The 17,098-nt window shown below is 33.0% G+C and overlaps 2 protein-coding genes and 1 pseudogene across 2 annotated transcripts; 1 reads left to right on the forward strand and 2 right to left on the reverse strand.

The window, feature by feature from the left end:
* Positions 1 to 547: 547 nt before the first annotated feature.
* LOC140811522 (E3 ubiquitin-protein ligase UPL1-like) lies at positions 548 to 7,297 on the forward strand (annotated as a pseudogene).
* Positions 7,298 to 7,455: 158 nt separating this feature from the next.
* LOC140811520 (transmembrane emp24 domain-containing protein p24beta2-like) lies at positions 7,456 to 9,155 on the reverse strand. Its single transcript, XM_073169451.1, has 5 exons — positions 9,055 to 9,155; positions 8,724 to 8,933; positions 8,231 to 8,417; positions 8,033 to 8,140; positions 7,456 to 7,775 (listed from the first exon to the last, which is right to left on the reverse strand). The coding sequence occupies exons 2-5, from the start codon at positions 8,916 to 8,918 to the stop codon at positions 7,648 to 7,650; spliced, it is 618 nt and encodes a 205-aa protein (XP_073025552.1). The 5' UTR covers positions 8,919 to 8,933; positions 9,055 to 9,155; the 3' UTR covers positions 7,456 to 7,647.
* A 743-nt stretch (positions 9,156 to 9,898) lies between these two features.
* On the reverse strand, positions 9,899 to 13,318 carry LOC140811942 (cellulose synthase-like protein E6). The gene is given in 9 exon segments (XM_073170077.1): positions 9,899 to 10,581; positions 10,756 to 10,887; positions 10,889 to 11,104; positions 11,201 to 11,425; positions 11,648 to 11,860; positions 11,981 to 12,112; positions 12,209 to 12,349; positions 12,440 to 12,759; positions 12,964 to 13,318. Coding segments are annotated over 9 exon segments (2,037 nt in total). The 5' UTR covers positions 13,082 to 13,318; the 3' UTR covers positions 9,899 to 10,041.
* Between the last annotated feature and the right edge of the window lie 3,780 nt (positions 13,319 to 17,098).

The raw sequence follows: 17,098 nt of genomic DNA on the forward strand, positions 1-17,098 counted from the left end.
AATTAAGGTTCCTAACTTTGAAATTTTTAAACAATACTAAATAAATGAATTTTTTTGAAATTAAGACATAAATTTTAATTTAAAAATTGATTTTTATTTCACATGACAATATATGTATTTGGTATTTGTTCGAAAAATCTACTTATAACTATTTGAGTATGTTGTCGTTTTTAAAAACGGACAAGTTTAAATCACAAACAACAACAACAACAATAATAAAATCGGTATTGATTTTAAATACATTTATTTTAGTACAATTTTTTTTTGTAAAACCGTAAAATAGTTTTATGAGACGGATTTTTAATTTGATCTTATTTATAAAAAAATATTATATTTTATGTAACGTTACTTTTTATTTCAAATATGAATCGTATTAATCAGTCTCACGAAAATAAATCTTGTTAAATCGTCTCATAAAAAGATAGACTGATATTTTAATTTTTTTAAAAATAAATATTCCCTAACCATAATAAATATCCAGTATTTTCCATAATTATTTTTCAAATATATTTATTTTAGTTTTAGAGAAACGAAATTTCCAATCTGACCACCTCCCCTCCCATTTTTCCAGTTCTCCATATAGACAAAAATTCTCGCGCTCTATAAAATCCTGTGCGATGACAAATGCAAAGAAGAACCTTTCGTTCCAAAAAATTAGAATTTTTTATGGCAATTGATTTATTAGTTTGTGGTCGATCAAACCTTGATTCGGGAAGTGGCGGCCTTTGATTGATTATGATAGCAAGAAATGAAGTTGAAGCGAAGGAGGGAACTTAAAGTGGTCAGTGGAATTATTTTCTTGCCCATTTCTGATTTGTGATCGTGATTGAACTTAGACGAAGCGGTGTTTTCTTAATGGTTAACTTTGCTTGCTGTGCTCTTATTTCGGTAATTGTAAGTGCTTGAATGTCGTGTGTTAAAACTCCTGTCAAAGGTTGAATTCCTAAAGGTTTAATTTCTTGATGGAGCATTACATTGCAGTGTATTCAAAACAAATAAGTTTTTTTTACCTGCTTTGGTGATTGAATTTATTCATGCAGGTTTCACTGAGTGAGCCTCGCTATTTTTTCAATTTTAATAGTTTATACCTCAGAACTGATTAGAGATTCTCGCGGTTTTATTGTTTTCTATAATTGGAGAAGGTGAAAGGTTTCACTCACTCTAAAATCTTGTGCGATTACAATTGCCTCTTGTTACATCAACATACTTGATGGATGTGATACTGTTATAATGGATTGCTACTAACAAGGGTCAAACTGTTCTGAGTTGTTATGCAGAGAGCCAAAAAATTCTTATCAGAGCAAATGCAGCTATATTTCTGTTTCTTTTTAGCTGCTTATCTTTGAACTCCAAAATCTTCCCTGATCCATATGAGAATTTTATAGTTTTTTTTGTTGGTTAATCTCTGCTTTGTGTTGTGTTCGTTACTTTTTTGTTTTGGGTTGTGTTATCCATGTGTAATTTTCATACTTGGGATAATTGATATTCCCAGTCACTCTTTTCTTCAGCCTGCTAAAATTAAATCCTTTATCGACAATGTTACTGCTACGTCGCTAGAGAATATAGAAGATTCTCTGAAAAGTTTCTTTTGGGTGTTTGACAAGGTACACAATGAACTCCTGCACACCTCTCAAATTTGTTCCCCCTACTTTGATAAATAATGATTCGTGCAATTGCACGGAGATTTTCATCACTGGGTTGACTTGTTTAATCATTTTGACATTTTATGCACCAGTTCATGACATTTTACCTAATTTTGTTTATATTAGAATGACTGAATGTGAAGTAACGCCACTTTGTTGATCTATAGAATTTGTCATTAGGCTCGCAGACAAGGTTTACACAACAGCCAGTGAGGTGCTGAGGAAGTTGGCCTTTGTTGTGGTTGCTCATTGCAAATTTTTGTTTCGGAGCTTTAGGGTCAGGCCATAGGTTGAGATCAGCTGTTAACGAACTTATAGCACTTAGGGATTCACAAATGCTGGGATTGAGCACTGGATCCATGGCTGGGGCTGCAGTTATTCATGTGCTTCAGATACGTCAGTGCAGTTACTGCAGTTGGCAGTGACTTGAATGAGGACTGGGTGGATGATGAGGTACAGGAAGAGCATACTGCCATGTGGAAGTTAAATGTCGCACTGGAATGAATATGGAAAAGTGAATGCATCAGTATTCAGTGCTGTGGAATCAGATCTAAGTCAGAATTCTACTCTTTAGTTTCCATTATTAACATAACCGAGGAGATGCAGTTTCCTCCTCTTCCCCCTGGAAGTCAGAGATGTTTGCCTTTATTGAGGGTTTTTGTTCTATGGAGAAGCTACAGTCTAAAAATCCAATTTTGCATCAAGATAATTTCAATGTTACAGCAAGAGAAGTGAAAGAGTATGCTGGGTGCTCAATTTCATCATCTACAAAATATGTGGATACTTGCAGAAGACTAGATGGATCTTACACATTTGCAAGGTTCGCTGAGAAGCACCGTCGTCTTCTCAATGCTTTTATAAGGCAAAATCCTGCTTTGTTGGAAAAATCACTCTGCATGATGCTGAGAGCTCCTTGGCTGATTGATTTTGACATCAAAAGGGCTTATTTTTGGTCCAGGATTAGGCAGCAGCATGATCAACACCTCTCAGGTCCACTGCGAATTAGTGTTAGGCGTGCATACATTTTGGAGGATTCATATAACCAGCTGCTCATAAGACCAACTCAAGATCTTAAAGGACAGTTGGATGTATATTTTCAAGGTGAAGAGGGCATTGATGATGGTGGTTTAACTAGAGAATGGTATCAGTTACTGTCAAAAGTTGTATTCGACAAAGGAGCTCTTCTTTTCACCACTGTTGGAAACAATGCGATTTTTCTGCCAAATCCTAATTCTGTATATCAAACCGAACATCTCTCTTATTTCAGATGTGTAGGCCGTGTGGTGATTGTTCGAAGGACCTTACTTTGAACTCAAATTTTTACACCTCTTCTGTAGTTGTATTTTCATATTCTATTATATCTATTATTATCATCCTATTTATGGGTTCCAAAGCCCTGTTTGATGGGCAATTGCTGGATGTTTATTTTACTCGTTCCTTCTACGAGCACATCCTTGGCGTGAAGGTGACTTAACGTGACATAGAGGCCGTTGATCCTGATCACTATAGAAATTTGAAATGGATGCTTGAGTTTGAGTGGGACTGAGAGTGACTCCATTTGTGGTTTTACCAGATTTTTCAGTAGTTTCTAAACATGTCTCTTCTCTCGTGACAGAATGAGGTGAGTGACATACCAGATTTGACATTTAGCATAGATGGGGAATGGGGATGTAGAAAAACACATCCCTTATGAGAAAACTGAGGTACAAATATAGTAATCATGTGTGTATCAGTTACTTCTTTGGGAATTTTCCCATTTAGTTTTTTTAAGTTCAACTTAAATGTCTTAGGACTCCTGGAAAGTTCTCTTATTTTTTGTATATATGCTGTTATGAAAAGGTTACAGATTATGAGCTGAAGCCGGGAGAAAGAAACATAAGAGTAACGGAAGAAACAAAGCATGAATATGTGGACCTTGTTGCTGACCATATTTTGACTAATGCTATCCGGCCTCAAATCAATTCCTTTCTTGAAGGTTTCGATGAATTAGTACACGACAACTTGTGTCTATTTTTAATGATAAAGAGCTTGAATTATTGATTAGCGGTCTTCCTGAAACTGATTGTAAGTCCATGCATTTCTCTCCATTCTCGATTTCATGTGATAACTTTTCTTGTTCAGAAAATATCCAGGTGCTTCGATTATCTTTGTAGTGGATGATCTGATGGCCAACACTGAGTACACGGGCTATACGACAGCATCAAATGATGTTCAGTGGTTTTGGGAGGTTGTCCAGAGTTTCAATGAGGAAGACATGGCAAGAGTGCTTCAGCTTGTGACTGGAACCTCCAAGGTGATACGTGTTATCCTGAATTATTTTACATTTCTTGAGTGGCTAATTTCATGGTCAATATCCAAGCTAATACTCTTCAGTTTGAAAAGACGTGTGACGATTTGAATCATGATGTTTCTAGTTTTGACTAATCGGGCTTTTAGTATGGAAAATAATGGACGTTTTAATGCTGTTCATATTCCAAAAACATCCTATTTAAATTGTATTTATCGACTTATTTGTTAAATTTAACTTTTTTTAATCGCTCGCAAATTCGGCCTTCTCGTGTACTCTTACGGTCATACACAAAATTAAGTCCATTTTATCAGTTTTTTTTTAAAAAAATTATAGAGATATATATCTGAATTATGTACAGTTTCAGTGTATTATTTTGAAAATGTATATATAAAAGATGATATATATATATATATATATATATATATGTATATATATATAAACCAAGTTGACAAGTGGTGTCGTAGCAGACGAATGCGCCAGCCAAAATGAATATGCTGGACCCCAACACTTGACTTTGTATATTATTTATTGGTATTGTATAAATTATGTGTACTTTAGGCTTTGCCAGTTCGCTTATATGCAGTTTTAGGTTCCAATTTGGCTTTGTCAAGTCCATCATCAATTTTTACCTTGTTTTGAATTATATATGTGTGTGTGTATGGTATAAAACAGTGTTTCTACTTTTCCTATATCTATGGTCCATGCCTCAATCTGAAAACCAACAATTTTTTTTATTTTAAAAATAAAATGGAAGTGAAGTCTAGTGTTTTTTTTTAATCACAACCCGTATTCGTGCTAATTAAATTTATTTATTCATTCATAATTTTAATGAACCAGAACGGAAAAATTAATAAGACAATTTTAGAGGTATTGAGATGAGTTAAAAAAAATAGATGGCGGATTGTAACTTCTATAATTAAGCTTATTGTTGCCGTGTCAATATCAAAATACAGGTTTCAACATGAATATATATATATATATATATATATGTATTATATGTATATATGCTCTTAAATAGAATTTGACCAACCAAACAAGCTTTATATATAACTAATCGTCACGCACATTTTACTTCTAATAATAAATAATATAATTTTACGGTAAAAAAATGTCTTTCAACAATTTATAATTGCATCATTTTCAGTTGTTGTTTTTTTATTTAGAGTATGTGTCATAATACCTCTTGTGAGACGGTTTTATGTATATATTTCGTGAGATGATTCAACTCGATTCATATTTAAAATAAAAATTAATTTTTATAAAATAAAAAATAATATTTTTTTATTAATCAAGTCGGTTTGTAAATTTGTGTCACAAATGAACATATGAGACTGTTTCGAATAATTTTTGTCTTTTTATTTATATGGTGCAGAACTAGAAGGCTATTTTATTACATATTGTGTAGCACATTAAAAGTAATCTTAAATATTTGATTAACTAAATGAATTAATAAATGACGTAATAGTATTCCACGCTGCATACCTACATCTAATATCTCTATATATATACACACACACATGTCTGCGTGAGCAGACTTGGTCTGTAAAGAATCCATCCCTGTCTCTCCAGCATCGGATCGGATTGGATCGGGTCATTTTTTCAAAAAGTATCGCTTCTTGAGGATTCATGTCGGTGTGTATTCGTTCTTTTGTTGATTCTTTGATTCCGAGTTCCAATTTTGAGAATCGATTTACGTGATTTTGATTTTTTATTTATGCGCGCATCGTTTTCATATTTTCCGAATTTCGTGTTTCGATGGCATGATCGATCCCTTGATTTTGGGGGTTATGCTTTTTGAAGATATCTTGATTTTGACCTGTTATGAAAAGTTGTTCCGTGTTTTGTTATTGGGTACATGCTGTGTTTTGGAGTGATTTGAACTGCTGTTTTATGAATCTCTTTCTCTTTAACATGGTCATGACGTTGAAGAAACTATTACTATTATTAAATAGATAATTATGCCTATTTATTGGAAGAAATGTAAAAGAACAAAAAGAATTCATTGGCGGAAATTATTTTCTGGTTTTTTCGTTTTTGAAATTTCTCTAGTTGTGGCTAATTTCATTTTGAATTGAAGATTTAAATACTTCTGCTTTTATTTGATTATGGCGGTATCAGTATACGGTGTGATTGTGATGCAGTCAAGATTGAATTTTCCTAATTTTAAGATTCTAGTCCTGTTTCAGGACAAATACCATTCAACAAGTCAGTTTCTTGATTTGAAATTTTGCTTCTAGAATCCCCATTCGTGGGAATAAACTGTAATAACTTATCTGTTGTCCAATGGGAAAGTTTTGAAAGTATTTATGGTAGTGATTATGTGTTTGTATGCCAAAATTATTTCCAATTTGACTTGATTCTAAGCTGATGATGTTTATTAACTGTTTTCAGTGAGTTGATTCTGTTTGGGTTCTCCAAGTTAGAACCTTTAAAAGTCAATATAGTTGGTAACTTCTGTGGCTTTTGATATTTTCATGTATCCTCTAATTGATTTCTATCAACTGTTCCTTTTTCCCTTTTTAGGAAAAGGGTCGACCATTGCCAAAGTTTGGTGAATGGGATGTTAATGACCCAGCTTCAGCGGAGGGTTTTACTGTAATATTTAACAAGGCCAGGGATGAGAAGAAGACCGGTGGGAAGCCGGAGTCTCCTACAAAGATGGATATAAATGCACAGCATGGAGTGGAACCTTTAAAAACTCAGGTTGTGAGTTTACTATATTTTACTTCAGTATTGACTTGTTTGAGTGTATGAAACAGTGTGTGAGGACTCAAAAATTTAATTACATGAACAAGAGAAAGAGAGAGAGACTGAGGGGACAATTTCTCATCCTCAGGGAGAAAATTTTGAACCTTTCCTATGAAAACAACTTGTAATTTCATTTTGTGTACAATCGTTAACTGTTAAAAAAAAAATTACTGTCTTGAGTTCATTTTCTCAGTTACACAGAGGAGAAGAATAACGATTTTTAATTCTTAATTTCAAATTTTGCGTTCAGAGGTTGAGTTTTATCTTCGTTGCTTTCATTTATAAATGACTGTGAATCTGGATTTTATCTGGTGTTAACTTCCTAAAACTAACTTGAATCCTCTGTCTGCAGAAAAAATGGTTTTGCTGCATGTAGAGCTCAAGTCCGAATCTCCACCAGGTTTACATATATAAAGCATAAATATAGGAGTGCATATTCATTCGTGAATAGTCCTGTAAACACTTTCAAATTGTTGCTACTGCGTGTATCAGTCACCATGGCACTACATTTTGCACTGTAAAAATATCTGTGGTGTTGGGTAATGAAATATGAATAACTCAGAACTATATCTGTACAATGTTCGATGTTGCTTTTGCTATCTTCCTTTCTTGTAAAGCTTTTGTGTTCATTTTTTGCACTGGTTGGATGTTTGTCATTTATATCATACCTGTTGATATCCACTTAGAATTTGGAACAAATTAGGTGCATCTAATCGATATGGTATAACGTGTGATTTGAAACTGCCGTATTTGCATGGATATTATGCGCCTGGAGACCATAAAGTGGCTACATGAAAGAATGTAGAACCAAGAAAGCAGCCAGCCAGTTCCAAGGCTACAAATATTAACATTCTATTTAAAAAAATCCCGGTAGAGGACAAATCTGATTTGGAATCAAGCTTTGAAAATTTTAATATTGCGAGATGATGTTCAAAATCCAGTATCCTTGTTGCATAACATTAAACTCTAGATATACCGAGCTTTTTTTTCGAACAAACGGCGCATAATGTAGACTTGCAAAATGCTAGCTCCAACCAAAACTGCCGATTCAAATATAGCTTTGTGAACTGCTCCTCTCCCCATTTCCTCATTCACTGCATTTAATAGAATAAATTAGAAAGAAGGTTATACTATTTTAGCCATATTAGGCATGTATGACAATGCTGGAGGTGGATCTGCCAAGATTCTAAAGGTTTAATTTCACACATATCTAAAGATTGTACAGGTTTATTTCTCATTCACTGCACTCATCTCTTACCATTTTTTCCTCGATAATATAAAATATATGTGAGATTCCATCACTCACAGACCAGATAGTTGAGAAAATACAGACAGCAAGCTGGAGACTTACCAATTGCCTGACGATAGTTCTGTGCCTGCAACCAATGCTGCTCAAACTGAACATTGTTCAAGGCTCCCTCCAACTTCCCAATATGATCAAATAGAGGCTTGAAATGTTCTGCAATTACAAAACCAATCTGTTTAGACCCACCCTAAATTTAACATCACAAACTAAATAGATTGAGAGGGCAAAAACAAAGACAAAAACCATCTTTAGCATGCTCATCATGGTACAAGAAATGGCCAGCGTGCACGTCGAAGTCTATGTTTTCATGATATGGAGACTTGTTCGCGAAACAAAAGCGATAAACTCCTTTATTATAAGCCACAAACTCGTGCTTGTCACTCGTCTTGTCTCGAATATCATGGACTTGTTCACCATTTGGCCCCTTCACCTGATTGTTCATAAATCAACACATCATATTAATCCGATTCAGAAAACATTCCCAAATATTCTTGTGTTTTCCTTACAGTCGAATTTATATAGACATTAAATAAAATAGAACAATTAGAAGCACAATAATTTCATACAACTTCAACTCCATTGCAACACAGACTAAATTTCATTCACCGTGTAAGCAAATACAATGAAGATTATAGAAAACCTTCATACATAGAATGGCCAAAACTATAATCTTAATAAATCTTCAATACGAAACTCCAAAACACACGCACACATTTATATATGTAAACAGCATTACCACAAGATCAACGCCATCGTCGCTGTAACGCCAAGAGCCGCGCGATTTAATCACCACAAACGAAAAGTGCACCGTGTCCCCATACTCCACCTTATGAGATAAGCATTCCTCTCTGTCCAGCGTAAATCTTATCCCCATTGCGCAGCCGAAATTCACCAGAATAATCGCCAGAACCGCCGCCGTCGGGTGCCTCATCGGTATGCTTTCTTTCTTTTTGAAAGAAAAATCAAGGAACAACACAAACAAAAACAGAGGAGAAATAAAAACTGTCAACCGAATCAAAATCAAAATCAAATCAAATAAAAAACAAAAATGTTAAACAAATACTCACTGTCCGTCAAAAGGTCAGGACTTAGCGAGGGTTTTTCGCGCTGAGTTTTGCTTTGAAGGTTCTTTAATTTCAAACGACCTACGTGCAATAGCCAATAGTAGCCTCCCACGTCATAACTATATGAAATCATATCAAAATATTTTTTTTAAATAAGAAATTAATATGTGAAGAATAAAAGATATAAAAAAATTCAAATATAAATATATCAAAATTTATCTCATTGATTCTATAAAATTTGAATATAATGTTTGGCATTACCATAGATTTTTTTCCTTTTTCTGAATAATTATTTTAAGGAAAAAGAGTTGAGACTATATATTATATATCGATTAGGTTTTTTTGAGACGATTTCACGAATATTTATAGACGAGTCAACCCTACCGATATTCTCAATAAAAAGTAATAATCTTAACATAAAAAGTAATATATTTTCATGGATGACCCAAATAAGATATATGTCTCACAAAATACGACCGTGAGATCGCCTCACATAAATTTTTGTGTTATAAATTGATATATTTATATCTATATTATTAATTTTGAGTTAGTTAGAATAATTAAATTTGATGTAGTGAATTTTAAAAAAAAATACTAACAAGACCCCACTAAAATGATAAAGAAAAAATAAGATCTAATTTTATTTAATAAAAATATATTTTTAAATATGTGTATTTCATTATCAATATCTTATTCATTTTCTAAATTTCGAAAACTACTAAAATATTTTGTCATCATATAAATTTTTAAATAATCATATCATTTCTAATATAAAAAATTATTATAAAAAACACTAAATTAATACAAAATTAACACATATATGCACACAAATCGCTATCATATATGATATATATATATTACACTTCTGTGTATTTAATTAATTATTACATCTGAAATATTACAGAACGTATTTAAATTCATCAAGAAATTCTATTATACAACACAATATCCCACACATTTGACCCTTCCAAGAAAGCCAACCTATTCAGGTTAATACACTGGAATCAGGCAAGCAGCAGATGCCACAACAATGGATTTAAACAAAACTGAAGATGGGATTTTCCCCTTATCACTTCTCAGGAACAGTGCTTCATACACTGGTAGATTCAACACAGCCAACAATCCACTAATAGTAATCTGCAGCACAAACTCTTCCAACTTCCCCGAGTCTAAAACGACACTCATTATACCCCATCCAAAGCTGAAAAGGTTTAACAATGCAAGCGTCGAAACAATGACAAACATGATGGATGAGCTTCCAAATTCCATGGTTCCTTGCTCGTACCTCTTCTGCACGTCATCATCGACGACCTTAGTAGTGACAACGAATGACATCTCGGAGAGTCCTAACTGCCTGGAAATTGTGTCAAAAAAGGCGAAGAAATATGAAGTTGTACGCCTTATGAGCCACATTCTTTGATAATTCCACCAGCCCTTCAGTGTGTCACCGCACATTAGGTCTTCAAATAAGTTGTAGATCGTGTAAGCAATTGAAACATAAGTAAAAGGGACAAACCAAAAGCTTGACACCTGAGACATGCATGAAAGTTATTGGTTGGAGGCAGCAGCAACTAAAAAACAAGCACTTGAGAATTTTGTGCCTCTCAACTATGTTTACAAATCCAAAAAGAGAGACACATTTATCAATCAATAGGTAACTTAATGAATCTGCGTAGAATAGCGAAAAAGTGTTTCTTTGCATACCTCAGGGAACAAGGGCACTTCATGAAGCAAGCAAAGAGCAGGAATGATCACATAACCCAAAGTGGGCAATGAAACAGGCGCCCAGAGAAGGTAAATACAGTATCCCATTTGAGCACCTAACGATATTTTGCCACTGGCCATAAACAAAGGGACAATACTTGGATAAGAAAATCTGAAACATGCCTTCAGCCCATCTCTTGTGCTGAACAAGAGCTGCATCCAAGGTTATTGGAGCAACGCCCAAAAAGGCACTCTTGCTTGGATTGTAATACACAGGTTTCCATCCCCTGCATTGGATTGTTAGGCCCGTCACTATGTCCTCAACTGGACATCCATACACCAAACCCATCTGTATATGTTAAATCCGTACATCAAAATTAGGCAGGGTTTGTATAATAGATTTTGTGTCAATGAATGCACACATATGTAAATGTGAAACACAAACCTCTTTCCCCCACAGTGTGCCTTTCTCATAGCTACAGTTTGCTAAAACTTTTGATGCTTCCTCCAAATCTTCAACTGTTCTACCGTTAGTGTTGTCATTGGCAGTGTTCCATTCAATTTTATGATCCTCGGAATATTTCTTTCCAGCTAGGCTGTCCCTTCTATGGAAGCATCCTGTACCAATATACAGAGCCCCACCGAAACCATCTAAACCCGAAAGCTCGAACTACAAAAGAAATTGGGAATGGTTATAGCCCACCGTTTCCATTTTCAAAAAAAAAAAAAAACGTGACAATATCTTGATATTCTTCCCGGAATGGCAGCTTTCAATGTCAGATTCGTGAAAATTATTCAAATTAAAGGGTATCCTTTAGTTCGACAATTACGCTTATATTATCCAACGGATGATTAAAACTTCAAAAAGGAAATAAAAAACGGTACTACATACTTGATTAGTTACATGGACAACATTTGCATATATATTATTTTTGGTGTTGTTGCTGTAGCGTTGAGGATGCTGAACATAGCATATCGATTTTCCTTGTTTTTCATCTAAAAAGAAGCATAATGCATCTTTTAAAGCATCCGGATCATTCGCATACATATCGCAGTCAACATTGAGAATGATTGGTGCATTGCTGATTTCTGATGACACTCTAATCTGCAAAGAGAAACTTCATTTACCAATTCTGGACATATGATTTTTTGTGGTTAATTTATTCGACAGTAAATTTAAACTTAGGTTTGAGAAGCAGAAACTCCTAAAGAACAGTTCATTTACCAATGAATTCATCGATCCAGCCTTGAAGTTATGAGCCCATCCAGATTTCTTTTCCCTCGACAAGTACACCAATGTCGGCAATCTGTTTCCTTCAATATCAACTGAGTTGGGGTTCCATCCATCTATCAAAATCTGAAACTCAGAAGTGAAATGTTCAACTTAATTCTTGATCAGTAACAGAAAGAAAAATAAATAAAACTGTTTAGTGCCGAATACTGTAGAGATCACCTGCACAATAGATTGATGATCCTGTTTTGTGACCTTATTGTCCCATTCTGAGAACCCTTTGTGTTGATCCTTAACTTCTTTGGGAATGGAACCCTTTACCGCAGCTGACTCGATTCGGTTTCTCATACCTACGTACAGTTCCTAAAGCAAAGGAAAAACAAAAGTTTTCACACTCTCATCCCTGCCAATCATCTTTCGTTCTTGTTTCATTAAGCACATAGCTGAATTCACCTTAATGCTAGTCCATTCTTGCTTTAAGCTTGACTCATTTGCGTCGATCTTCTGAGCAAAATAGACTTCAGGGGCCCTTGGCTCCACGTTGTATTTCTTGCAGAAAGGTATCCAGTACTTGGAAAACTTAGAGACCTCTAGTAGAGCATAGAATGTTAACTCCGATCCACCGTCATCCGACAGGTAAACGCTTAGTTTTTCGGCTGGATGGTTGCACGAAATGAGTGAAAGAACCGTGTTGATCACCAATGACGGTGGTTCCAATATAGGATCAGCTGTGCACACAAATATATCGATCCCCGGCAATCTTGTCGCCAAAGCTAAAACACTCATGATTGCAGTTGAAAGACAAATTAACAACGGATTCAACAAGATTAACCAAAACGAGCAACAAGATAAGAGCATTTACGCAAACAATACGATTCTTGGTTTCCAAAAAGTGGGGGGAGGGGTGTCGCGAATACTTAGCAAGTTCTACTGCGTGAAGTCTTCACATATGAGAGATTAGTGAACAAAGTTATCACCTTTCAGATAGCTTCCCCTTAAAGGGTCTCCGATAAACAACATGCCATCGTCCAGCCTGGGTGATAATCCAGTACAAACCGAAGAAAACCTCAGAGAAGAACATCCCAATCCAAGCATATCTGCCAGCTTCACCTCTTCTTGGGATGTGAACCAATCTGTATATCCATATAAAGATTATCCCAACAAGAATCGTCGCAGAAAAGAGCTTGTATAGAGCTCTGCCTTTGGCTACTTTGGTCTCGAACAAAGTAGCTACGGTTTCTTCTCCGTTCTTGGCAACCATTATCCACAAACTCTTACTTTGGTCTATCCCCTCTGTCTTTCAATGGTTTTTTCTTCCAAGTTGGTCTAGTCTGAAATGAATCTTCCTATTAAATATTTTATTAGATATTCACTAATATGAAATAGTTATTTGGTGGTTACTCAAAAAGTATTAATTTTGATTCGAATATTATTTATTCCTCGTGTTGTTTGAATAATTTCGGTCCAACCAATACTAAGCAAAAACATGTTAGAGACGGTCTCATAGATCCTATTTGTGATACAGATCATTTATTTGGGTCATCCATAAAAAAATATTATTTTTTATGTTAAGAGTATTACTTTTTATTGTGAATATGAATAGGGTTGACCCGTCTCATAGATTAAGATCAGTGAGACGGTCTCACAGATTAAAATCCGTAAGAATCTCACGTGAGACTCACTCCCAATCCATTAGGTATGGACTGACGACTTGTTTGGTTCCTTTTGTTTCTTAAAAAAAAAAACTAAATTGATCTTAATTAATTGAAGTACCAAGCTCAAATTACATGGAAACAAAAAAAGAAATCCGTTAATTAACTGTAACCCAACTCAAAAAAACAAGATCGTGCAATCAGTCTAACTAAAATTTGACATAAATATAAACAATTTGAACGGATTGGATATCCAAACTTAATACTAAAAAAATTCACATGAATATATAAGCATGACTTACGAAATGGTTGACCTAATTACCTATGTAGTCTAACTTTATAACCATTTTTTAAAAAAAAATCTCTTTGAAAATTGAATTAACAGATGATAATAAATAACATTGTTCTAAAAAATAATAGACTCTAGACAGGAAACCACCCACCATCTAGCATATAAAAGCTTAGGCCGCTGCCTAGAAGTTTTTTTTATACTTAAATATCAAAAATAAATTGTTCATCTCCATATTTCTCCGGTAATTTATAGCTATCGGATTCAAATTCAAAATTAAAGCATATTCATCCTATTTATCCTACAAATTGATTGAAAAGTATGTCTGATAATTTTAAAAAATAATAATCCAATATATTAAATTAGGCGGTGACTATGTAACCTAAGCGGCATATTTTTTAACACTGTTAAGAGACATCGTTTCAAAAAATCGAGACGGTGGGTGATCGTTTTTTTGAAGATTGATAAATAAATTTAAATTTCTAGTTTGAGTTGCATTATACGTATATGTATTGTAAACACGATATTTTTATATGCGTATTATTATAATTTCAATGAGATTTAAAATCTTTAATGAATACAAAAAATTATGATTGAAAATAAAATTTAGTTGAAAATGTGATCCTAATTGTTTTACTAAATAAGAGGTACATGTAGAAAAATTAAATGGCTTGTAGCTCATATAATATCAAATTTTAAATTTGAAATGATATCTTGAATTCGAGATCTAATTTTAACAAATATCTAAAAAAATATACATACTTAAGATAGTGCACAGTGTAAGAAATCGAAAATTATTCTAGGTTACACCTAGAATATTTCTCTTTGTTATACCAACATTGATATAGCGAGAAAAAGTGACAACATAGACAAGGTTATGCATAATCACAAGGCAGTAAAAAGTTTGGAATTTATATAATTTCACTTTTAAAAATTATAGGTTTAGTTTTATGATATACATATTTCATATTATTTTTATTTATTTCAAATATATATAGTAAACACTTCAACGATATGAAGTAATCAAGTTAATCGTTTAAAAAATGGAATTAATTTATGTAAATATATTAAATTAAAATTTTGAATAAATTAAACTAGAAAAATATTATGTGAACATATATATTGAAATGTATTCCGAACTAAAATACTTATTTTCTATGAAATTACCAAGAAAAATAAAATAAAATGATGTCATACTACAACTTGCGAAACAGGTATGAATTGAGATTATTAGTGTACCTATCTTTTATTTTATTTGATCACCTTTGACTCTTTGAGTGGCTCGTATTATAATATTAATTTATATAAATATTTGTTTTTATTCAAATAAATAATTGACAGTAAACGCTTGCAAAAACGAATGCGGTCGATCCGAAAGCCCAAAGTTAAGTAACTACAAAGACGGCCCATAAGTATTAAATGGGCTACTAGCCCACGACAACCAACAATTAGTATACTTCGCGTCCATTTGCGATTATTAAAATTATTAAGATAACATTTGGGAGAGATTCTATTAAGTGGCTGGAAGTAGTTTGCAGTGTTTGTTGTAAATACTACTTCTATTTCAAATTTTATGATTTTTAACTAAAAATCAGAAGCAAGTTTGATTCGGATTCTTTTTATTTTTGAGTAGGTCTCGTGTGAGACAAGCTCACGCATTTCAGTATATATGTTCCTACTTTATATTTAAGGATATTATTGTCATTTTACTACAAATTAAGTTTGGAAATAAATTTGCTTCAAACACTCAAACTTTAGTTTGTATCAACTTTGGAATTTTATTTCCAAACGCTCTTTATTTATGTTTTTCACCAACTTCAAAATAATCTCTAGAAGAATCACTTAAAAATAGACAAAAGTTATCTCAAACACTCTCTAAGCATCATGTAAAATAATAATATATTTGATTTTATTGATTAAATTTGAGATAAGATGATAAATTATAAGATTGTTATTTTCAATAATTAATAAATATTAATAAATACATCTCGTGATTTGAACTCAATATTGTAAAGTAGTAATAGATTATTTGCCGACAGAAACATGGTAGTTTTAAAAAAATATAGAGTATTCGAGGGGTCCATCGTACGTGGCCATCCTCTATCTTAAAATAATATCATTATATATATTTTTTAAGTATATTGGATCAGATATATAGAAAACATGAATCTAATTTTTAACCGTCGTGTGATTGCAAGAAGGGCCGTAGCCAGAATTTCAAAATATGGGGGGCTAGAAAATAAAAAAATTAATCTAGAAACCAATACAATATTTTCCACATGAAATAAAAATTAAGTACAAACCACAATTTTCGCAATATAATCATCAAATCTGGATAAATATTTTTCAAAAGTTCAAATATTAATTATATAATAGAGTACGCATAACAAAAAAAAAAAATACAACTTACGCCAAAAGAGGGTAAGTTTGAGTTTTTTGGTTTTCAATGTAGATCTTGAACTTGACGGAAGAGGATCATTTGAAGTTTTTGATAACTGCTCATTGTCTTTTTGGATGAAATAATCAGTAATGCTTCTTTTTTACATTTTGATTCATCTATAAATAAAAAACCTATAAACGTCATTTTATTTCACCTAAAAGAATACTCTTCATTTAAATTAAAAGATTGAAAAAAAAAAACAATTTTGTTTATCTTTTGAGTAATCAAACATCAAAAACACTAAACTGATAATTCATGGTGATAAGATTTCATAAAAGTATACAATTAATTTATTGCAAGTTTTTAATTTTGAACCCAGAATAGACCAAACTCATATTCAAAAACACTAGAAACTACCAAAATCTTGGGAAAAACATAAATCAATCAACCACAAATAATCTAAACTCGAAACCTAGCAAGAATCAAGAAGAATTATGCTTAAAAAAGATTAATTAAATTAATAGAAAGATATTTGACAAGTGACAAGAATTTAAAAGTCACGGGTAAAAAGAGTATAAGAAAGAAGGAGAAAATTGGGGGAAAAAAAAAGAACAAGGGGCTGTGAGAGAGTTTTTTTACTTCAAGGAGATACCTGAAAAAGATCGAAGAAGGTTGATAATTGGAGAGGAATTCCAATTTCCACGCCTAAACTGTGAAAAGAGTTTTTTTACTTTTTTTTTTTCTTATTTTGTAATATATGGGCTTATGGCTATATATATATATATATATAT

Source organism: Primulina eburnea, chromosome 14, assembly GCF_022965805.1.
Source record: "Primulina eburnea isolate SZY01 chromosome 14, ASM2296580v1, whole genome shotgun sequence".
In the NCBI taxonomy this organism is placed as follows: domain Eukaryota; kingdom Viridiplantae; phylum Streptophyta; class Magnoliopsida; order Lamiales; family Gesneriaceae; genus Primulina; species Primulina eburnea.

What these genes read in the sequence shown, in the direction of transcription:
- LOC140811520 (XM_073169451.1), bottom strand. Translation starts at nt 8,918, where the DNA reads ATGAGGCACCCGACGGCGGCGGTTCTGGCGATTATTCTGGTGAATTTC. An exon ending in ACGATGGCGTTGATCTTGTG is followed by an intron (nt 8,418 to 8,723) that starts GTAATGCTGTTT and finishes ATGAACAATCAG; the next exon opens with GTGAAGGGGCCAAATGGTGA. An exon ending in TGATGAGCATGCTAAAGATG is followed by an intron (nt 8,141 to 8,230) that starts GTTTTTGTCTTT and finishes TTGTAATTGCAG; the next exon opens with AACATTTCAAGCCTCTATTT.